The 24,799-nt window shown below is 42.6% G+C and overlaps 1 protein-coding gene across 6 annotated transcripts in view; it reads right to left on the bottom strand.

Moving 5' to 3' along the window:
• The window catches only part of apbb2b (amyloid beta (A4) precursor protein-binding, family B, member 2b), a 169,713-nt gene that overhangs the window by 4,591 nt on the left and 140,323 nt on the right, over positions 1–24,799 (bottom strand). For 4 of the 6 annotated variants that reach the window (XM_060916615.1, XM_060916618.1, XM_060916616.1 and 1 more), the window contains 7 exons: positions 23,676–23,822; positions 21,695–21,822; positions 10,123–10,237; positions 6,288–6,375; positions 6,122–6,205; positions 5,926–6,041; positions 5,657–5,836 (listed from right to left, as the gene is read on the bottom strand). In XM_060916615.1, the coding sequence (XP_060772598.1) occupies positions 5,657–5,836; positions 5,926–6,041; positions 6,122–6,205; positions 6,288–6,375; positions 10,123–10,237; positions 21,695–21,822; positions 23,676–23,822 (858 nt within the window). Of the gene's footprint in view, positions 1–5,656; positions 5,837–5,925; positions 6,042–6,121; positions 6,206–6,287; positions 6,376–10,122; positions 10,238–17,764; positions 17,839–21,694; positions 21,823–23,675; positions 23,823–24,799 lie in introns of those variants that run through there. The other 2 variants (XM_060916617.1, XM_060916620.1) reach the window with 2 other exon arrangements.

Genomic DNA, 24,799 nt, shown 5'->3' with positions numbered 1-24,799 from the left:
ATCTAGTGATACCATTTATATATGTTGTCAAAATATATTGTATTTTATGCCAAAGAATACATCCAATGGTGGAATGGCACTTTAAGCTGGTAAATAATATACACTACCGTTCAAAAGTTTGGGGTCACCCAGACAATTTTGTGTTTTCCATGAAAAGTCACACTTTTATTTCCCACCATAAGTTGTAAAATGAATAGAAAATATAGTCAAGACATTTTTCTGGCCATTTTGAGCATTTAATCGACCCCACAAATGTGATGCTCCAGAAACTCAATCTGCTCAAAGGAAGGTCAGTTTTATAGCTTCTCTAAAGAGCTCAACTGTTTTCAGCTGTGCTAACATGATTGTACAAGGGTTTTCTAATCATCCATTAGCCTTCTGAGGCAATGAGCAAACACATTGTACCATTAGAACACTGGAGTGAGAGTTGCTGGAAATGGGCCTCTATACACCTATGGAGATATTGCACCAAAAACCAGACATTTGCAGCTAGAATAGTCATTTACCACATTAGCAATGGATAGAGTGGATTTCTGATTAGTTTAAAGTGATCTTCATTGAAAAGAACAGTGCTTTTCTTTCAAAAATAAGGACATTTCAAAGTGACCCCAAACTTTTGAACGGGAGTGTATTTCAATACAACAAACCTGAGCAGACTCTCGCTACGGATGTGCTGCAGGACTGTCAAAGCGTTAGCAAGGCTTGTACGTGCACATGGTGCTCTGGTAAATAATTCACAATTCATGTTCGTAGAAAGAAAAAAAAAGCAGATGAGGAGATGGACGAGGGTTATTCGTGTGGTTTTTATTCTGACCCTCCACCAACATATCAGTCCTCTGCATTCATCAGGCATTTAAGGAGGATGCTCTGAGTTTATGGAAATCGTGATGCTTTACACACAGGTCGAGAAATTATGCGGATGACGAGCCCTAGGAAATTTCAAAAGTGACCCCAAACTTTTGAACGGTAGTGTATTTATTTTTTTCTTTACCGAATTCTAACAGAAAACGAGAGCGTCCGAGCCGAGCCGCCATTTTGAATCCTCATTCACGGCTGTAATGCAAATGGCTTCGTCCTCGGTATACAAGTGCACTTCCATGGCAGGAAAAAAACTACATTTTGCTGCCTATGTAGTCCCCTATTTATACAAATAGGAGTCATTCAGGATTCAGCCATGTTTTTGCTCGGCATTAGCAACAGTTAGAGGTTTTTAGCTTTCTCCTGAAATGTTTTATTTCTTCTTCCTCAGGGTAGTAAAACTCACTTTCGCTGTGAACACTGTCGTTATCGCTATCCATGCTGTAAAATTAATGCTATTCTCCTGAGAAATGTGCAAATAAATGTTGACAAAAATTGCTTCTATGTTGTTGGTTGTTGTGAACGAGCGAGTCGCCAGAGGCCCGTAACCGGGGTCCATATCGTAGGATACAGACCTGCTCGTCAGCCAATCAGAGCGCAGGATTTGATGGAAACCAGACCGCGAAAAAAATAAATATCATTATTAACAACCAAAATGAATTAATAAAGCAGGGGGAAAGAAGACTATAAATTATTTATTTTATCATCAAGCACAAAACTATTGATAAATCGCGGATCCCGAAAGAAGGCAGCCTTGCATCAGGGCTAATCTCGCATGACGTCACCCCGGTTATCTGGGTCATTTCCGTTCATCTGACTCCGTGCTTGTTTACTCACTGAGATTGGATATTGTTCTTGGAATCTTACAAAAATAACGATGTGAAAGCGCTGCGTTGTGTCTGCATGTTCAAACTCGCATACGACAGGACATTCAGTTCAGAGAAATGACACTAATTTCGAGTGCAAACGAAGCGGGCAGATTTCGTGTCGCCGACGAATAATACATCTGATTCATCCAGTGTTCATCACCTTACCAGAACGACCACATGGGAATTACTGGAGCAAAAAGAAACCCATTGATTTTGATTGAATAAATGACGTTTGATCTGACATTTGGACAGTTCGTCGATTCCCTGATTATCACACACAGCGTGCACCAGACGCAGGATTATGAGCAACGGTTACACGCTCGCGACATCTGATCTCATCATATCTGCACTTTAACAGGAAGAAAAATGTGCACGCGCAATCCATCACCACCATTAAATATTAACGTGTGAAATGCTCTCAGACTGCAATACTGCAAGACTTGATTTGTTTTTAGTTTTGTTCAGGAAAACATGATGAAAGGTAACCGCCGCGTTCTGCACGTCTCTCTCTCGGGCGCGTGCTACTGAGGAAGACTGTCGTGAACTTGCAGTTTTTCATCTTGGGGGCTCGGAAAGATAACCATTTACTCCGGAATATCCTTGATAATCATCTGCCCCTTTATCCGACGTATCAGAATCCCGATCACTATCAGAATTCTCTCCGAAACCTGATTCCATATCGAGACTAGTGCTGCGCACAGGAACTAAATTGATACCCGGATTGCTACACGTGTGACGTCACGCACCCCTTCGGGATCTTCCGGTTCAGTTGCAGCAGATTCCATGAAAATCGGCTGATCTTACTGATTTTCCATCAATTTATGGCCTTACGGTTCGAAAACACATGGTCAATCAACATGATTGTTGCTTTGTACAAGGAAAAAAGTGGGGTTTACAGGCGTTACATTCACTTTAATGCTTATAGACAGAGTCTTCAGTATCAGCGCTTTGTAACAAGTCAGAATGTTTTCTGTGACGGGGAAAAAAAATAATAATTAATGAACAAGTGCTCATTTCTGGGTTTGTGTATACCATGAAAATCTGCTTTTCTCTTATTTTATTAACTTCAGGAAAACGGGCGGGGGGGGAGTAACAACCGTTTACAGCTTTTATAACGTCAGTGAAAACAATAACTTGCTTTGTAGAGGTTCTACAACGTTAAAATGTAACTACAAACACACAAATACGGAAGCCGCGAGAGGCCCTTCATATAATCCTTTTTTTATTCACCTTGTTATCCTGAGATAACGACATAATTAATTCAGGATGTCGAAAAAACAACACAACTAATTCGAGATCTCGAGAAAACAAAACCGTTATTTCGAGATCTCGAGAAAACAAAACAATTATTTCATGATCTCGAGTAAACAGCTGAGAAATGGTTCATTCAGGTGCGCCAAGAGACTTGTGATATGCTGACTTTGGGGCTATTTCTCATTCTGTATAGACGCAACTTTGGTCATTAGAATGTCTGGAATAATTGATCACCTAATAAGGCAATATTTTGATCAGGGGTTGACACAGGGAGAGACTGCATTACCGTATTTTCTGGACTATAGAGCGCACCTGTATATAAGCCGCATCTATTTTTAAAAAAAAATTTAAAAAAAGATGTACAAGCCGCACCGGGCTATAAGCCGCAGATATCTATGTTGAAAAATTAGATATTTACTGCATGTACAGAATGATTTTGTACTGTAAATGTACATGTATGTACCTGAACAGATTCTTTCCGAACAGTGCCTTTTAACACGGCAGCAACTTTGCTGATTAAAACGGAACAGAACCAAGAGAAAATAACCGGTATTTATTTACCTTCATTTCTCCTGTGTTTGAAACCACAAGTCACTTTAATCATCTTCGCTGGATTTGAAAATAATTACCAGTTAGTAATTTGTCGTGCGTGTTCTATCTGCTAAAGATCTGCTAATTCTTCTTTGCATTGATTTTTCGTCTATCTTATTTTTGATTCTACTTCCGGTTAGAGCGCCCCTAGCGGTGGAAGAAAAATCCACAGAATAGCCGCACCTTTGTATAAGCCGCATGGTTCAAAACCTAGGAAAAAAGTAGCGGCTTATAGTCCAGAAAATACGGTAAGTCTTTTAATAAGGGATCATTTCAAAATTAGTCCACGGCACCTCCGCAGAAGACTGGCCCGGCTTCGTCTCTACCGATGGAGATACAGTGATCCAGCTGAGATCATGAAATAACGGTTTTGTTTTCTCGAGATCCTGAATTAATTATGTCGTTATCTCGGGATAACAAGGTGAATAAAAAAAGATTATATGAAGGGCCTCTCGCGGCTTCCGTACAAAAAGACGTTTGTTATGTAATTAAAAACCGCTGCGGCGTTAGACGAACAAAACACTTGAGGATGTGCTGTTACTGGAAGAATTGAACGAACACAGGAACTTTGCGGTGGTAACAGGAACAGTGGTTTACTCGTCTCAGGTTTTAAAGGAGCAGTTTGTCATTTTAGAGCAAGACTCAACAGGTTGAACTGGATTTTTTTTTTTTTTAAGGTAAAGGGACAGGGCAGAATCACAAACTTCGCAGGTGAATTTCTTGCTCGAGGACTTTTGGACTATACACTACGTTCAGACTGCAACCTGAAACGACCCGTATCCGATTTGTTGTGAAATCCGATTTTTTTGTTAGGCCGTTCACATTACCAATTATATGAGACTTGTATGCGATCTCCAATATGAACGGAAAATGACCCAAAAGTGTCCCGCATGCGCAAATTGACACGTAATAAGCACATCTACGTAATACGTAAACAAAAAAAAAAAGCGCACTCTTCAAGTTTAATGATTTCTTTTTTTGTTTGTTTGTTTAATTATCTGGTTAGTGTTAAAGTGTGAGGTCTCGTGTGTGTTTTTGTTTCTGAACTGAAATGAAAACGTGTAGCCTGGTAACGAGGGTTGACTCCTAAATGTCTCTCTAATTTCTATATAAGTGCACTACATGTTACTAGGAAGTAATGGATTTTTAAACTATATAGTGCACTCGAGCTTCAGTAGGCAGTCATTTGGGATACGGCCGCTGTATTACCAAACTCTTCATTCAGGCTTAATAATTTGCACATATTTATTTCGTCATATTAATAAACTTTTTCTACATTTTTATAAATATTTATTTAGATTGTTTATAGCCAGCTGAATTCTGCAACTTCTCTCAGCGCTGGCTCAAGGTGCAGAAACACCAGTGCAGTTTGCGATGGAGATGAGGCGAGACCTGGCGATGTGGTTTTTGTGGCGGCGGCGGAACTCGCACAATAATCTGATTAATGTGGGCAGCAGACTAATGAGACCGAAGGTGTCAAATTACTGGAAATTTCCAGAACAATCTTATAATCTTGTAATACAGGATGGTTTAAGTTATAAATCAGTTCTAGAAACTGTTTTATTTAATCAGGCTAACAGATCAACATCCAGGTCCCTACCAAATCCACCATTAGCTTGATCAATTCTATAAAAGTCTATTTAAATTCTGAAAACTGTACAAATGTTGTTGTTTTCCACCAAAGAGGCGGGATTAGCCAACGCAGAATAGTGACGTTTGTCTCTTGTTGATGACGTGTAGGTCGCATGAATGCGACTTGTCCGGTCAGACTGCAGTCGCATGTGAAAATAACGGATATGCATCGGAATTAGCACCACATATCCAAGCGGCCTGGGTCGCATGTGAAAAAAATCGGATCTGTGTCGTTCAGATTGTCAATAACAAATCGGATACAGGTCGCATATGGGCAAAAAAATCGGATATGGGTCGTTTCAGCGTGCAGTCTGAACCTAGTCTTAATGTGGCTGAATCAAGCTGTTTAACCAGGATTTCTGTCAGACTGAAGTACAGGTGTAACAAGGATTAAGGTTATTTTCCGGGAGTTTCTTTTTACGGAGATAATGATTAGGGGTTCAGGCACTGACCATGCATGCAGCCTGGACAGCCTCAGACACACTGCCTGCATTGGGCTCACACCAGAACACATGGCACTCAAAGTGCTGGTTGCCCGTGTCCATGATGAAGGCGAACGAGTGCACGTCTCTCCCCACGCCCATGAACGACAAGAAACGCACGCGGCACTCCACTAGGACTTCCTCTTCTTCCTGAAACAGGAAATGATATTGTTACAAACAGCAGCTTGTGTGTAGGTTTGTAGCGTTGGGCTTTTATTATACATTTAAGTTGTTACTGCCTTCTCTTTCATGACGGTGACAGTTGCGTCTGCTACATTCAGCATCACTGGGATCCAGCTGTCTCGGTCTGATGATGTCATCAGGCTGTCCACTGCGCCATTGAGAATGTCCATGCCTGGGAAAACGCGTCGCGTCGTTATATCGACAGATAAGCTTGAGTGAACATGCCCGTGAAAGCAAGCGTGTGTATCTTACCTATGGGTCTGGCTACTGGCATCATGCCAATGTATAAGACCTGAAACTTCTGTACCAGTTCAGTCTTTGGTGTGGGGAACTCTGCTAAAGAGGACAATGAGCATGTCACATTAACAAAATGCACGCACACACACACTATCATAAAGAAGAATGTGTGAGGAGTTACCCTGCAGCGGTACGTCGAGTCCTGTGTGGCTCCTGTCCTGCAGAGATCCTCCGGCCATAGCTTTGGCATTCTTACGCTCCGCCATGATCTGTTCAACACAACAGAGCACAAAAACTGATTACACCACTCATCCATGCACAGCAGATACACATACAAATCAGAACGATTATTATACATACAGGACACTGTTTCGATGGAATAAAACCGTGTTCTATTCCCTTCTAGCGGGTTTCATTCATTTGGTTTGATAGCATGCAATATTGTTAGCATATTGCTTATCCTACACTACCGTTCAAAAGTTTGGGGTCACTTTGAAATGTCCTTATTTTTGAAAGAAAAGCACTGTTCTTTTCAATGAAGATCACTTTAAACTAATCAGAAATCCACTCTATCCATTGCTAATGTGGTAAATGACTATTCTAGCTGCAAATGTGTGGTTTTTGGTGCAATATCTCCATAGGTGTATAGAGGCCCATTTCCAGCAACTCTCACTCCAGTGTTCTAATGGTACAATGTGTTTGCTCATTGCCTCAGAAGGCTAATGGATGATTAGAAAACCCTTGTACAATCATGTTAGCACAGCTGAAAACAGTTTAGCTCTTTAGAGAAGCTATAAAACTGACCTTCCTTTGAGCAGATTGAGTTTCTGGAGCATCACATTTGTGGGGTCGATTAAATGCTCAAAATGGCCAGAAAAATGTCTTGACTATATTTTCTATTCATTTTACAACTTATGGTGGGAAATAAAAGTGTGACTTTTCATGGAAAACACAAAATTGTCTGGGTGACCCCAAACTTTTGAACGGTAGTGTAGTCAAGCCATTTTTCTGGCCATTTTGAGCATTTAATCGACCCCACAAATGTGATGCTCCAGAAACTCAATCTGCTCAAAGGAAGGTCAGTTTTATAGCTTCTCTAAAGAGCTCAACTGTTTTCAGCTGTGCTAACATGATTGTACAAGGGTTTTCTAATCATCCATTAGCCTTCTGAGGCAATGAGCAAACACATTGTACCATTAGAACACTGGAGTGAGAGTTGCTGGAAATGGGCCTCTATACACCTATGGAGATATTGCACCAAAAACCAGACATTTGCAGCTAGAATAGTCATTTACCACATTAGCAATGGATAGAGTGGATTTCTGATTAGTTTAAAGTGATCTTCATTGAAAAGAACAGTGATTTTCTTTCAAAAATAAGGACATTTCAAAGTGACCCCAAACTTTTGAACGGTAGTGTATATTTTCTATTCATTTTACAACTTATGGTGGGAAAAAAAAGTGTGACTTTTCATGGAAGACACAAAATTGTCTGGGTGACCCCAAACTTTTCAACGGTAGTGCACGTGTATTACGTTACTCTACTCACTGGAGAACGTGCGGTGAATACGGTTTATGATATTGCATAGTTGTCAAGACAACATGACGTCACATGTTGGAGACGTAAAACTTCCATGCTAGCGGAATTTTGAACGAGAAAGATGTGTCGAACACCCAAAAGGAATGTATAATAATAATAATAATAATAATAATAATACTGGCTGGCTTTTTTTTCCATGGTATATCAGATATATTCCATTCAGCTACTCGTCTTCGACTCATTCAATATCGTATCATGCTAGCTGAATGGAGTATATCTGATATACCACGAAAAAAAGCCAACCGATATTATTTAAAGAGGAGCTGAAGTCATTTTTAAACTTGCTTTATTTCTTAATTAACGTGTTATTCGATTACGTTTTCGGTTTTATTAACCTTGTATCGCGACTCGTATCGGCGTATTATTATATTACACTTATCGGCCTTATCGGTTTTTCGCCGTGTTGAATGTAGTTCGTTTGGTCCACGGCAGGCGTCGCTTATCCGCGCGATCTTCACGAGACTTGTGCGAGACTTCAAACGTGAAGCGTCAGCGCCGCCATTTTGAAAACCGTTTACACAGCGGCCAGATCGCCATGTCGTTCCAATATAGATTCATTTCGAGATTCGCCAGCTTCATCAGTGATGGAGTGTCAGTCCTGCGCACCGTGAACAAGGCGCACCTGAGCTCAATTAAGGAACTGTGTGTTTGCCTATTTAAGGACTGTGCTGATGCATTTGCATCGCGAAGTATTACGATACGCATGCACGCGTTACCAAGCCGTTGTCTTGATTTCCTGTTTCTCGTTCTTGTCCTCGCTTAGCCTGCGATGTCCGGTTTGCGCCTCGACCGGCCCTTTTGCCTGTATTCCTGTTTTCGATCTTGCCTGCCGTTTTGGATTGTTTGCCTGTGTATATATTCTCTCACTGTATATATATTCTGCACTTTATTAAACCGTATCCTTCTGCACATACAGCCGCCTCCCTCGCGTACGTGACGTAGAGATTATTTCATACGACTTCCAACCAACGTGGAGTTGGAAAGATCAGGATAAGGACGAGTCCGTCGCGCTGGTATTTACGTCATTACTGTCGCGCAATTAAAACGTGCCAGATCAGGCGGCTGGTGGGTTTTCAAAATAATAAAAACACATGCGTGTATTTTTGTGATAAATCCATATTATACTGAGCGCATTTCCCACATAATCCTCACTAAGGTTTCGGACAGCGCTACAAAATGGCGTCCACGCTATATAGTGCCCTGTATAGTGAGTAGGGAGCGATTTCAGACACAGGGAAAACTTCCGGCTTGATTACGTCAGCATTCGAAAGAGGGCGCGCGCGGCTTTTGGCAACGTCGGCAGATGTCGGTCGCTTTGATTTCCGCTGTACGTTTTACTTCCGTCCTACGATGTCTCGCACAGGTCTCAGCGAATCTCGTTTACGGCCGTCGCTTTGACATACGGACTGATATATTACAGAGCGCATTTCAAACACTCAGAACTTGCTCTAGCAGCGACAAAATAGCTGCCAGAAATGCATTCCGATATTTAACGAAATGAGAAATAGAATTTTGATGATAAAAAAAAAATATGCCTTCCGTTCTCCTTTAATTATACGTGCACTACTTCAGCATGATCTCTCTCTCTCTAATTCTGGATCACAAGGAAAAAAAATTATATTACAGATTTGTTCTATAAATATTAAATGCTACCAGTCATTTTTAAAAATGTATTTTGTTTGGCTAATGCATTTACCAAAAAAAAAAAGGCACTTCAGTAGTTTCTATTAATACAGTCTAGTTTTAATTCTGTTCATCCCGAGTTTAAAGCTTTGTTGCTCTCCTTATCTTAATCCCTCGTCCTGTCCAACACGCTTATGAAAAAAAGGCATTATATAGCACTTCCTAATGCTAAAGCAATTTTCTGATAGCTGGCAAACAAAGGAGGGGGAAAAAAAACCTAATCTACGTTTAAAAAAAAAAAAAAAACGCTTACACACCAGTGACATCGAAGACACAATTACTGATCTTACACGTTAACATGCACGATGCATCCGTTACACATTCTGCTCTAATCCGCACGATCGAAAACAACCTCTGCATCCCCGCCAGACTTGATTCATAAAGGAAGGTAGAGGAGAAACGCACAAGTCTGTCCAATTCTCATTCCCTCCGCGCGCCGAGCGACATCAATTACTGTCGTCGTTAATCAAAGGACTCGTCTTCGCCACGCAGGAGCCTCGGAGTTGATCCGAAAGAAGCACTGCAGAGTTCTACAGTCCTGTGCAGTTCACACGCATGCAAAGCTTGTTGATAACGCTAGCTGTATTAAAGACTGAGTGTATGAAATGGAGGCGGAGAGCAAAATTTGCATTTAGTTTCATTACTGAAAACGCAAACTAAACTCGACTTTATTAGGAAAAAAAGAAAAGAAAAAAAAAACAACTGGTTGAAGAGGTTGGGTTAGAACATCTTACCCGGGAGCAGATTTCATGCAGGCTGGTGGCGATGGCTTTGGCAGGCGTGTCACAGCGGAAAACATGACATTTTAATATCCGGGTGTCTTTATCACGTGCTACGTAGGCAAAATCCCTAGAAGGACGATGGAAAAGGTTTAGACAGAAAAGATGTAGGGAATAAATACGTGTGTGATGCAAATACTGTTCAGAACAGCAAGCCTTCATGGCAGATTAAAAAAAAAAAAAAAATCAATATAAAAAGACAAGCACACCACATCCACGTGCCCTTTGGTGAAATATAAAACTGGCTAGTAAACATAAAAGACAACACACGTCTCAACAAAGGGGTGTGTGTGTGTAGTACAGTGTGATTCCCGCCAAACAGCATGATGTTGACTGATAGAAAGCAGGGAATGGTGATAGGGAAGAGGGAAGAGGGATCGTTACCTCTCTCTGAATCCAGGACAGCAGTGAAGAAAAGAAGAGCAGGAATTAAAAAGAGTAGAAGAGAAAACACTTTTTTTTTTTTTTTTTTTTTAAACACGCACGTCTCAAAGCTCATTTCAGCTAAACTTATAACAGCCGATGAATAAGCCGCAGGATACATACTGTATGCACACGCGCACGTGTGTGTGTGTGTATGAGACGACGACGTGCGTGTTAAAGCCATTCACATATAGCAGGCACCCTAAAATGTCAACTCTGCCTCCATCAACCGGATCCATGTGCGCCTGAATATAAAAGAGTATGGCGATTAGGGAATAATGCGGAGAGAGAAAGGAGGTGGTGAGAGTGAGATGAATACAGAAAGCTCTGCTTTTTTCTTTTTTCATTTTTAATGCCGTACTAAAGAACGAGGCAGGAGAGAAACCAAGATGTCAGGAAACTGTCAAAGATTTAAAAAGACGCCGATTTCATTTCCCTTTACTAGGAAAAGATTTGTAAAAGAAGCTGTTTAAGGACAGATGTTGAATTCTGTCAAACGTACAGTAAACTAATCTCTAATCGTGGATAAGTCATAGCTTAAGACGCAAAACTTCTTTGACCGATCTCTTCTCCCAGTTTGATCGTTTGCCGAGCCCCACCCGTCACTTGACCGCGACCAGTCAGTGAGAGTGAAGGCTAGCAGGGTTTTTTCTAGAAAAATTTAGTATGAGGGCGCTCACCATGGCGAGGGAGCGAAGGGGGGGGGGGAATGGTGCCGGTTGTCCCCCCCCGCCGTGCAAAGCCTTTGAAAAATGCTCCAATGGGACATTCTGAGGCTATCTGAGAGGGAAATTGTAACAAATTGTCTGTCAACATTGAAAAAGAAAGAAGTAATCTTCTTCTGCCCCGGACAGTCTTTGGCTTTCTTCCGCTTCGTGCCGCGGGATGACATCTTTAAATGCCCAAGTGTCAACAAAAACAACTCGCGAACTACTTCTGTCAAAAGCTCCCGCGCCGGTGGGTGAAAGCTCATTCGGTCTCGAGAAATCTTGCTCTACAAGTCAGCTGACCTTGTATGGAACCCATGTCAAATCTCGCGAGAGCAGCCGCGACAACAACTAAACAACATGGCGGCTCGGTCTGGAAAACGCCAATTCGGATTGTTTTTGCACCGTCTGGCGGTGTATCTACTATGATTGGAATATTTTTGGAGTAATTATAACGTATTTGATGATCAGACACATTGTCACGTGGTGTTGCTGGGATGTTTTCACGGAGTCGGTAAGGGGGCGCACGCCGAGAGTAAGAGGGCGCAGCGCCCCTGTTCCCCCGTTTAGACGAAAGCCTGGCTAGCACATGCTTCCTCCAAGACGTGTCCATCGCATCCCTGAACTGCTGCACACAGAGCAGCGTAACGCACTGCGGAAAGCGCGATCCGCCCACGTCCACTTACATGAGCTCACGTAGTTCTGTGACGTTATTTTTAGACGGAGGAATTATTTACAGTATGGTAGCATGTCAACACCATCACTTAATTTAAAGATCTCTAGTTTCTTCCTGATCATCTTCCAGACCTGCTTTTCACTTTTCAGCGCTGGAAAGTTGGATAAGTTCGTCATAAGAACAGCTTTGTCTGAAATTTTCTCGTCTAGGTGTTGAAATTTGTGTTATATAGTCATAAATACGATACGGAATAACAACTGTTGAGAAAGACAGATGAGGGAGATAGCCGGTATTGTTTCTTTAAAGGTCCCATGGCATGAAATTTTCACTTTCTGAGGTTTTTTAACGTTAAAATGAGTTCCTCTGACCTTCTTAAGTCACCCCAGTGGCTAGAAATTTCATAATGTGTAAACCAAACTATGCCCAACATTTGAGAATGGCGCGTCAAAACGGCGCGTTGATAAACTCTTCCCTTGCCTACGTCAGCAAGGGAGATGATCCCCACGCCCCCCCTCTGGATTCCCACCCACTGTATGGATTGCCCCGCCCAGCTCAAAAGTTGCCACCAAACATGGAAATTGCGCTGTACATGGATGTGACAACACAGAAAGGAGTCTGTTTTTACTGCCGACGGGAGAGCCCCTGAAGACGCAGTGGCTTAATTTTATTTACTCCAATAATACGCCGTCGAGTCTACCTAAGACGGTGTATGTTTGTCGGAAGCATTTTCCTGAGGAATGTTTCCACAACTTGGGACAGTACAGGGCAGGTTTTGCACATCAACTGTCACTGAAGCCTGGGTCCGTACCAAGCATCCCTGCCGCATCAGCAACAAACACCGAACAAGTAAGTGTATAACTGTTAAGTCGTTTTGCCGTGTTTTAAAATCGGTGCCACGTTAGCCTTGCAATGGCTACATTAGCTGTGCAGCTAACCGCTTCCTGCAGTTAGCCAGGTACTCTGCGCTACAAAACCAAAAAGCATGCAGCATGCTCTGTTATAATAGCCAATCAAAACAGTTTTTACAAAGACACCCACATTCTTTTTTTTAAGTCACTCGTTCATTTTATTTGTTTGTTTGTTCAGTAAAAACACAAACATTTGTTGAATTTATTTTATTTCCTCGCGTCGCACCTTAATGACGTCAGCGAGCGGTATTTTTCCCTTCGCGGTTTGTTCCTTCTCTCTCGCCATAGTAAGACACCCACATCCGCTTGTTCTGACCCACTGGAGGTAGCGTCACAGTGCTGTTAGCCAATCAGAGGTAACATGTTTACATGTCATGAATATTAATAAGACCCGCCCCCACCCTCTACCCTTCCCCGCCTCCTGCTTCTCATTAGCAAAACGACGCACTGGGAAAAGCGCTGAAATGGGGCTTTCTCCCAGGAGGCTATATCTACGTGCCGAGGGTTCATTTCGAGAAAGGCTGCGGATATAACATCCGGAAACCTCCACGAGCCCGTTTAAAGCATCAACAAACCACCATGCCATGGGACCTTTAAGACCATTACCAAGCTCATCTACAAATCTAGAACCCAAGACATTGCATTTGACAAGGGTTGCCAGGCAAAACAAACCTCGCCTGGTAGCACTTATGATGAACATGAAGGAAGATATCATGGGGAAAAAAAAAAAAAAACGTACCCTATGGGTACATGTGGCTGCTGCTTATAAATAAAATTGCTTTCTGATCCCATGTCCATACAGTAAATATAGCGTATATATTTACTCTATGAGGCAGCAGCCACAAAAATGAAGCGTAATCCAAAAATGAACAATTTAAAAATCACAGAAGTAAAATATACCAAGTGTCTGTACTTTATATTATTCTTCTCCTACAGTTTTCGAAACTGAAAGCTCCGAACCGAGGCTGACATACACACGCTGTCGCCATGACCCAAACTCTTATTTCCCGGAAATGGCCCGGCGCTAGAGCTCAGTGGAACGCGCTTTCCCTCTGTAATAAGCATAAACATGTCTGAAAGTGACTTCTTTACTCTAGTCCATTTATTTCAAATGGTGAACCGAGTTGTACACACTCACCGGCCATTTTAATCGGAACACGTGTATGCGCATGCGCAGATGGACCCCTAAAATTTGGAGGTTCTATTTGAGACCAATGCCCATCTATCCTGAAATTTTCATCAAGACTGGTCCAGCCGTTTCCCCGTAATATTGTTAACAAAAAAAAAAAACCCGACCGAAAACAATACCTCTCCTCCTGGTGGACTCCGTCCCAGGTGAGGTAATAAGGAATAAAACACGACAGTAAATAAATAAATAAATCCGCAACAGAGTGGTATGATGCGGCCTGACGTGAGGTTGGTTATTTTCTGATAACAGGACATCCTGAAGTGTTTTATTCCTCTTGTACCACTGTAATTTGCTCGTGATTACAAAATTTAATCTATTAAAGATCAACACGCCATTTTAAAAAATCGTTTATAGTTTCAAAAGAGAAAAAAAAAAAAGTTACACAGAAACTACAAACTCCTGTATAACATTCAGAGGTTTTCCACCTCAGGAAAGACAAATGCAGACACTGAAGGTTCCTTCCATAAATGTTCAATTTTCCTAGAAGTTGCTTACTCAAAACTTCATCGTATTAATAACACGCTGAATAACACAGTTTAAAGATATTTTAACTCTTTGATGGCACAAGAGAACTCAACTCTGCAGTGGTGTAAAAGTTTCTATCGTGAATCAAGGAATTATTACATTACAGGCGTTTAGCGGACGTTCTAATCCAGAGCAGCCTGGGGAGCAGTTGGGGGTTAGGGGCCTCGCTCAAGGGCACCTCAGCCCAAGGCCGCCCCATGTTAACCTAACCGCATGTCGAACCGTCGATCTTTTGGTGTCCTAACAAGTTTTACGTCATGTATGTGAATAAACCGTTCTGATCACTCTTTGTGTCTCTGACCTACTCTTGCTTACACACAAACACAGAAGTCAAGTCAAGTTTATTTGTATAGCGCTTTTAACAATAAACATTGTCACGAAGCAGCTTTACAGAATTTGAACGACTTAAAATATGAGCTAATTTTGTCCCTAATCTATCCCCAGTGAGCAAGCCTGTGGCGACGGTGGCAAGGAAAAACTCCCTCAGACGACATGAGGAAGAAACCTCGGGAGGAACCAGACTCAAAAGGGAACCCATCTTCATTTGGGCAACAACAGACAACATTACTATAACATTAACAGTCCTAACATAAAGTCAGCTTTGTTGATGCTACAAACCCCCCACCGACGGAAACCCAAGTGCAAAACCGTTCACGACAACCGCAGCCCCAAAGTCAGCAAGTCAACCGCAGCCCCAAAGTCAGCAAGTCAACCGCAGCCCCAAAGTCAGCAAGTCAACCGCAGCCCCAAAGTCAGCAAGTCAACCGCAGCCCCAAAGTCAGCAAGTCAACCGCAGCCCCAAAGTCAGCAAGTCAACCGCAGCCCCAAAGTCAGCAAGTCAACCGCAGCCCCAAAGTCAGCAAGTCAACCGCAGCCCCAAAGTCAGCAAGTCAACCGCAGCCCCAAAGTCAGCAAGTCAACCGCAGCCCCAAAGTCAGCAAGTCAACCGCAGCCCCAAAGTCAGCAAGTCAACCGCAGCCCCAAAGTCAGCAAGTCAACCGCAGCCCCAAAGTCAGCAAGTCAACCGCAGTCCCAAAGTCAGCAAGTCAACCGCAGCCCCAAAGTCAGCAAGTCAAACGCAGTCCCAAAGTCAGCAAGTCAAACGCAGTCCCAAAGTCAGCAAGTCAACCGCAGTCCCAAAGTCAGCAAGTCAAACGCAGTCCCAAAGTCAGCAAGTCAACCGCAGTCCCAAAGTCAGCAAGTCAACCGCAGTCCTAAAGTCAGCAAGTCAACTGCAGTCCCCAGCCATAAGAATCCAGAGCGTCCTCCAGGCACAACCCCCAACTGTCCATATGGGGCCGCCCTCCACAGGAGCAATGCAATGAGACTCCAACCAGACACAGGGCACCAGGATAATAATAATAAAATAATAATAATAATGGGCGGCACAGTGGTGTAGTGGTTAGCGCTGTCGCCTCACAGCAAGAAGGTCCTGGGTTCGAGCCCCGGGGCTGGCGAGGGCCTTTCTGTGTGGAGTTTGCATGTTCTCCCCGTGTCGGCGTGGGTTTCCTCCGGGTGCTCCGGTTTCCCCCACAGTCCAAAGACATGCAGGTTAGGTTAACTGGTGACTCTAAATTGACCGTAGGTGTGAATGCGAGTGTGAATGGTTGTCTGTGTCTATGTGTCAGCCCTGTGATGACCTGGCGACTTGTCCAGGGTGTACCCCGCCTTTCGCCCGTAGTCAGCTGGGATAGGCTCCAGCTTGTCTGCGACCCTGTAGAAGGATAAAGCGGCTAGAGATAATGAGATGAGATAATAATAATAATGTTCAATTTATATAGCGCCTTTCTTAAAACCCAAGGTCGCTTTACAATAATAGGCAGAAAAAAAGAAAAGAAAAAAGTCCACCAAATAGAGGTCAGGATGTCATGTCATTCCAGTGGTGCAGCAGCCACAGTCCCACCAAAAGGCGCACAAAAACAAGTCCCACATCTCCAGCACAGCCGCCGTGACGCTGCCAGCAACATCGCTCGAACACCACGCCATGGATCCACAAAGCGAACACAGAAGTACCGCCATGCAGAGCGCTGGTACGTCCCAAACCACCTGCACAGACACCGCAACGCCACCAAGCAACATCGCTCAGAACATCACGCCAAGCATTAAAGCACAGAGTGCTGGACAACCCCAGTGTTAAAATGAGCAACGAGCTCACTGCAGTCCATAGCTGGGAGCACAGGCATCACCCACAGCGAACCAAGGCCTGGAGGAAACTGACGCCCAAAACTGGGTCCGGAGCTGCACCACAACCGGCGGACAAAACACTCAAACATCAAACACAGAAAAAAGAAAAATAAATAAAATAAAAAAGGAGAGAAAATAAAATAAAGCTCCGGTGAGAAGCGGCAGCCAGAATGCGCACGACGTGCTCTCAACCGGAAACGGAAAAAAAAAAGGATGGCTCAGGCAGGTCCGAGGAGCAGAAGAGGTCAGCATCTCGATCCCAGGACCGACATGTTTTTGTGGGACAGAGGGACAGAAATGTCGTGTGCGCGCGATCCTCAGGCTTCTGGTCCCCACCAGGTCTTTGTACTGTAAGAGGATTAGGATTGTACCCCTTCACAATAATCCAACCATAAACTACAGGCTTTAAGCAGCAAATGATCAGGCACAAAAACCTGAAGGGGTCATGCACGAAGAGCTTCAGAGCTAAACCAAACAAAACAATGCAAGCACACCGAGAACAGAACCCTGAGGATCCCCGAAATATCACACTAATGATCTTCCACAACTCATTCACAGTCTGAACATCATTTTGACACTGCTCAAGTCTGGTTCTTCTGACGGTTTCTTCCTCAGGTCATCTCAGGGAGAGGATTTTCTTCATCGATTGCTCATTAGGTCAAACATCCCGATTGCTGTAAAGCTGCTTTGTGATGTCTTTTGTTAAAAGCACGGCACATCTGCCAGATATATCCACCTCTCTCGTCCTTCTCTAGTGATGTTCCTGAGAAATCTCACGCTCCTCCACATACTCATTAAGACTTCTACACACTCTCTCTCTCTCTCTTTTTTTTAACATCCATCCAAACGGCTGAACGGCAAAAACTTCATCTATTTAGAAAACGCAAATGGAGTAATATGGACATTTATGCCGATTGATGCAAAAACAGAGAGAAAGGGGAAAAGAGGAAAAGCAGGAAGCAAAGGAAAGAAGAAAAATACTCACGTCTAAAGTGGCTCCTATTTGAGTTTCATGCTAAATTTGTATCTGCTCCTTTCCTCTTCAACACTGATTTAAAGACTTCACCTTGCTTCACTCTCTCTCTCTCTCTCTCTCTCTCTCTCTCTCTCCATCCAATCCCTGCTTCCCCTTGACCCCTCCCCTCCTCGCTCTCATGCCAAGAACCTGCTGAAGCGCATTTGTTTTTTGTTTTTTTAAATCGGGATGAAAATTTTCTTGGGTGTTTTCACATCAGAGTTTTGTTACACGTGAGGAATCGGGCAGCAAAGAGATTCGGGAACGGCAATGATTAAATGTGCCGCACTGCCACATTCACATAGCGCGCGCGCGTGCACACACACACACACACACACACACACACACACACACACACACACACACACACACACACGAGTAAAAATTACAGCTGCTACAGCAAGAATGTCCTAGCGATCGATTCAGAGGATCCGAAAGGACGTCACACACCCATACACAAGCAGTGGCACATGCACTCCCCGGTATAACTGGATTAAACTTTCATCAGGCCATTCGTCCCACCGCCATCAATCTTTCATTTGTCTTCCTTTCACTGGGCTGAATCCGCCACTCTAGCCTCATTAGGGTGACCTTTAGCGTAGAGGCAACAGACTAAGCGTTCAATGCATTTGCATGCATCGATAGTCTCCGCTGAGATGAATTAAACGCTTTACCACGCTGTGTGTATACGTCTATGTTGGATCCATGAGTGCGAATGTGTGTCTGTAAGCTTCCACTACGTCCTGTCATATCCGACATGCAACATCATACCATCGCCAATGTGGTACAAGTGTCCGAACAGGGCCGACACCCGCCGTCCCACATGAACAGACGGATGAGAAACCGGCTCCGGGAATCTGCGGCACGTGACGGCAATGAATTTGATTTCTTCTCGGACTCTGACTGGCCGTTTCTCAGCGCTGTACTTGCTTGTCGCGGAGGGGTTCGTCACGACAGGATTCATCACTGAGAAAATCAAGCGCGCTTGAAAATTCTGGCACCTCTGCGATCGTTTGCAGAGGAATAAAATATTGCACCGCGCACGCTGCACGAGCGGCTGCGAAACCTCAAGCTAGCGGGGGTTTTTTAATAAAGGAGAAAAGAGTTCTAAATTTCTGTTTCCCATGTTTGGTATCCAGAGAGAAAAGGCTTGAAGCCATGATTACAAATGATGTATTTATGGGTTTATGAAAGGTAAAAGTGACAGTCTTGGAAAAAGAAAAGTGAAAGTCGTGATTTGTTTTTTCTTTTGAAAGTTAAGAGCAGTTTGTGTACATTTACGGGCTAGAACCAGTATTAAAAATACTAGAACATCATGGACAGTGCAAGTGTTTGGCAACATAGATGATCGGTTTGAGCAAGCGCTAGATTTCTGAATATTTCTTCAGCAAAAATATTAAATGAACAGCAAAATATTCATCCGTTATTAAAGAAAGTACAATATTAAGTAAGATCGAGGAAAAAAACGACTAGCTGATTTTCTTTAAAGGCGTACTGTACAATTAAATGTGTTTTGAGCTGTAAACAAAATGATATGACTGGACTGTGATGAAACATCAATGCTGGTCTTAATATTAAGAATTTTTTTTCTTTTTAAATAAAGTCAGCATGAGTTGAAAATGGCCCAAAGCACATCCTGAAATCATCTTGAAGCTTACGAGGCTGATGCCAACATCGAGTTGACCATTTGGCACGTCTCTACAGCATGACATTTATATTTTTAAAAGACACAACTGTGAGCTACTGCTCACTTACATATCCCTGCGTTCTCGCTTATATCAGAACGCGAGCCATCGAAGGAACAGGACACTTATTATGAATGTTGACTTCAACAAATAACGAACCCTGAAACGAGTAAGTAAAGAGCCGTGTCTCTCCCCAGGGATTTCAAATAGCATCCTGGTAAACTGGCATTCTGCTTCTTGAAATAGCGTCAAAATCTAAATACATTCAGTCGATAAACAGGAAGTCGATGTGCGACAGACCTGAAAACGGTACACACGGTATAGAACCCCAAGCTGAAGCTCGCTACCAAATATCATGCAGTTGTGATTTGTAGTTGCTGAGAAAAGTGTTAGGAAAATTTTGTAAATCCACCCTACAGTGGATTTACACACCCCGTTAAAATGATTGTTTTTTCTGATGTAAAAAATATTGAAACCATGATAAATAATTTCAAAACTTTTCCCACCTTTAATGTGACCTAAAACCTGTACAACTCAATTGAAAAACAAACAAATCTGTTCGGGGGGGTAAAATCAGCTGGTTGCGCAAATGTGCACACCCTGAAGCCCCTTTTGATTTAATTACAGCATTCAGTCTTTTTGGGTTCACACCTGCCATCAATTAAAATGACTGATTAATCTCAAATAAAGTTCAGACATTTACTCCGTTGCATCCTCCAGCAAAAGCCAGGGTTCACAGAGAGCTTACAAAGCATCAAACAGATCTCACTGTTGAAAGGGATCAGTCAGGAGAAGGGTACAAAAACATTTCCACGGCATTAGATATACCATGGAGCACAGTGAAGACCGTCATCAAGAAGTGGAGAAGATATGGGACAACAGTGACATTACCGAGAACTGGACGTCCCTCCAAAACTGATGAAAAGACAAGATGAAAACTGGTCAGGGAGGCTGCCGAGAGGCCGACAGCAACACTGAAGGAGCTGCAGGGATTTCTGTCAAGTGCTGGTTGTGTACTACATGTGACAGCAATCTCCCGTATTCTCCATATGTCTGGACTATGAGGTTGGGTCAAAGAAAAACATCCAGGCCTGGCTAACTTTTGCAAAAAAAAAAGACATCAACTCTCCCAAAAGCATGTGGGAAAATGTGTTATGGTCTGATGAAACCAAGGTTGAACTTTTTGGCCACAATTCCAAAAGGTATGTTTGGCGCAAAACCAACACTGCGCATCACCAAAAGAACCCCATACCCACGGTGAAGCATGGTGGTGGCAGCATCATGTTTTGGGGTTGTTTTTCTTCAGCTGGTACAGGGGCTTTAGTCAAGGTGGAGGGAATTATGAACAGTTCTAAATACCAGTCAATTTTGGTCCAAAATTCCAGCTAGAAAGCTGAAGATGAAGAGGAATTTCAGCTTTCAGCATGACAATGACCCCAAGCGTACATCGAAATCAACAAAAGAATGGCTTCACCAGAAGAAAACTAAAGTTTTGGAATGGCCCGGCCAGAGCCCAGACCTAAACCCAATTGAAAATCTGTGGGGTGACCTGAAGAGGGCTGTGCACAAGAGACGCCCTCGCAATCTGACAGATCTGGAGCGCTTTTGCAAGGAAGAGTGGGCAAATATCGCCAAGTCTAGATGTCCTTTAGAGCAGGGGTATAATAATAAAAAACCGCAAACGCGATCTAATCAGAAGTGGGCGGCTCACCTCCCCCAGACCCCGCCCTTGAGTGTGAGCCTGTGAAACTGCTCATTTTCAAATATACGACGATTAAGACTCATCACTGAGCTCTTGCTGCACACATCCTCACCCTGCCTTCCCCACCTCACCCCCTCCTCAGCCACTTTATCATTTTTTTTTTTAATTATGCAGTGGGTGGAGTTAGGCTCAGAGCCGGGGGTCGAGTTACTGCTCTTCATAGCCAATTTTTACATGCAGAATAAAAACTAACTTTTTTAAATGTCGATCACTTTGAAGGCAGCTTTGCTTCCCAGAATTTCTCCAGACTCGCACAGTAGTCTTGTTATAGACGTAAGAGAAGTAAGAGCGATTGAGGACGTTTTTATAGACCGATGAAAAGCAATAAATGACAGCCTATATCGTAACGAGTTTATGAAAGGTAAAAATTGTAGTACGCAAAGTTCTAGAAGCTAAAAGTGATTGTAGAGAAAGAACTGACAGAACCACGCAGGATTCAGGCACGTGTCTTACCTGCCGTTGTCCCGCCCCACTCCCCACACACGGATGCTTGCAATTGGCTGAGAGTGAAGGACGCTGCGGTCCATCGGGTCGACCAGGTTCAGCATGTTATTCTCCAAGATCAGATACATATCTTTCCCCTACACACACACACACGATCAGCAATAACGACAAGGTCTGAGGAAATGTGTGTGTGTGTTATGAATACTGATAAGTGATCAGCCATGAGCAAAATAAGAACATCATAAAACACAGTGTTCTACATAACAATCCTCCTGTTCCTCCGTCCTCCTCTCTCTCTGCACTCCTTACACCGGACATGGGTTATTTTTTATCTCATCCATTATAAATGTTTTTACAGAACAAACACGCACACGGGGTCAAACGTGTGTGTGTGTGTGTGTGTGTGTGTGTGTGTGTGTGTGTGTGTGTGTGTGTGTGGGTCCGTCTCAGAAACCGGTCTCTCATTTGGGACATTATGGTCAAAATTTTTTTTCTAATTTGAATATTTTTTTTTGCATTTACCCAACACTCAATGTTTCTTTTGTCGTGTTTAATAAGAATAAAGATAGCATCTTGCTTTATCTGGCCTCCACTGTGGAAATTTTTTTTGATTACAATTCAAATGCTTTTGTAAAATTGATTTTCATATAAAATAACTCCATCATGAAGAATTAAAGCCCCTCCTTCACAGAGGAGTGAAAATATTGAATAAAATTTCCTCTTTTTGATTGCTTGGGTTAAAAATACCAAGTTCTGATGACTGAATTGATTATTCACTTAAATATGAATAATATGATACATTTTGGGTATCTGATATGGCGAAACAGGACGACAGGACACGATGGAAAAATCAAGAACACACCGGAAAGATGAGAATAACGGCGGTGGTAAAAGAACAGCGACTGTACCGGCTGAAGGTCGCACGGGTCTCTGCTGCGGCGCGCGAGCAACGGGACATCACTACCGCACCGGGGCAAAATGACTGGCCGGAGATTCTATCAAAAGTTCGATCTAAATTGACCATGGTTGCAAAATATTGGCCAAAAATACGCAAACACTACGAAATATGAAATTAAAATGAAAAAGAAACATTCTATCGCCTTATACTGCAAGACTAAAACAAAATAAAACTGTCAAAACTCACCTTTTCAGTGATCACGTCCGAACAGATCACCCGCGTAACAGAAAGACCGCAAACGGAAGCACGATCAACTAACTGTTGGAGTGGAAAATTCCATTCTACACATGCAAATTGTTAATGTGTGTCCTTCCCCGCACACAAATAACACGCTACGGTAAAAAATAGACCACGACTCATTTTATAGCTCAGAAATTCATACAAGAGCAGCTACCATCGTAACATATTCTGTAAGAAACATATTCTATACCTAACTTTCAGCTTTCATTTTAAAAAACAAAATCGCAGATTTATAACTAAATGTTTATATGGCGTAGTGATTTTAAGTTACTACTTTTGGTGAGGTCGTGACCTTGACCCTGAGGCTTTCCGTTTAGATCAAAACACACGATCGTATTGGTTTTGGGTTTGCGGAAAACGGAGTTACAACGGCGATCAAATATTTTGCATGATGTTTTATTACGGTTATGATTATTCTGTGAGCGCACCAATCCTTAGGTGGATAAAGTTACGACTTAAAATACAATCAGTGATAACTGTAGACTTTTCAGTGGACTACGACCTTTTTAAGGGAACGCGATGGAGTCGACCATTTATCATGTCCCAGATCAAGCCGACATTTTTCCACAAATTTGCAGAATTTTTGCCAAATTCTGAATAGAGTATTCACATCAAAGATTTAGTTTTATCTGTATTATTTCTTTCATCATTTTATTTCAAATTAAAACCATCACCATTCAAAAACGTATAGTTTACTGACTGTGAGTATATTTAGTGGGGTTCCCACACAGTACCCCGTTTCTGAGACAGACCTATATAAATAAATAAATAAATAAATAAATAAAGTCTCACCTCTCCCCATATGCCAACTGTGTCTCTGATGTCGTTCTTGCAGTAGGAAAGCTGTCGGATGCAGTTGTTAACGGCTACGCTGCTTTTACCGGGAGCCAAATCCTCTTCGGCCATTTCGACCCAGCCCAGAGAGCGCACTGCAAAACACTGAGACACACACACCCCATCAGCATAGTGTAAAATAAAGAACAAGATTTAACAAATGTCGTACGTAAGGAATAAAACACAACAGAATATACTGTTATTTAACGGGCTTTCGATTTCATAAAACCTGTGAAATTTAGTTCCCTCTGAAATTTGGTCATTATGATGTATATTTATTTCTGTAATATTTCACAAAATATCAGGCCATTCTGTGGCTGGGAAGTTATTTAATTTGAGTGGATTCCCGAGCAAATAATGTGCATGAAATCGCTCGCTTCGTGCAGTCAAACAGACAGAGGAAGTCCGTTTGTGTGTGTGTGTGCGCATGCGCAGGTTTACCTTTGACCGTGCACTGGCCGTTCCACCATTCTGTCGCTAAACGAACAGCTGATCACACCGAGGTGCTCGCTGAGCGCCGATATTTATTAGTTTAGTCCTGCATTTCTTTTCTTTCGTACTATATAACAATGTCTTTTCTTCTCGCTTTCCGTTACTGTAGTCGCTCTTTCACGGTTCATTTGCATCCTCCGTTTTTCTCTCCTGTTTCAAATTTGTATCCCACAATGCCTTGCACGAATGGGGAAAGCCCACCACGTCATGCATGACGTAGTATCTTGAATTGGGTCAAGGTGAGGCAGGAAAAAATAGCGGAGAATTTAAGGCCATGTGGCCCTAAATTCATTAATTGTTCTATTTAAAAAAAAATAAGTCTGTAATTCGAATTCAGTGGTTTTCGGTCCACGAAACAAAAATAATTGGTTGTCAGGGAAAATTCTTTGTATGACCTTAACTTGAAAAATCTGAAAGGCAGTCTACCTTTAACAATCATTCGCCAATGTTCACTGAGCCTGAGGCGGATAATTGTTTTAGTACAAATGCACAAGATATACACTTGTGTTCAAAATAATAGCAGTCCAACACGACTAACCAGATCAATCACTGCTTTTGGTGGAAATTATATCACTACATGGCAAATAATT

Source organism: Neoarius graeffei, chromosome 3 (genome assembly GCF_027579695.1).
Source record: "Neoarius graeffei isolate fNeoGra1 chromosome 3, fNeoGra1.pri, whole genome shotgun sequence".
Lineage (NCBI taxonomy): Eukaryota > Metazoa > Chordata > Actinopteri > Siluriformes > Ariidae > Neoarius > Neoarius graeffei.
The sequence above is the reverse complement of the archived record's forward strand: the minus strand, read 5'-3'. Positions and strand labels throughout refer to the sequence as shown.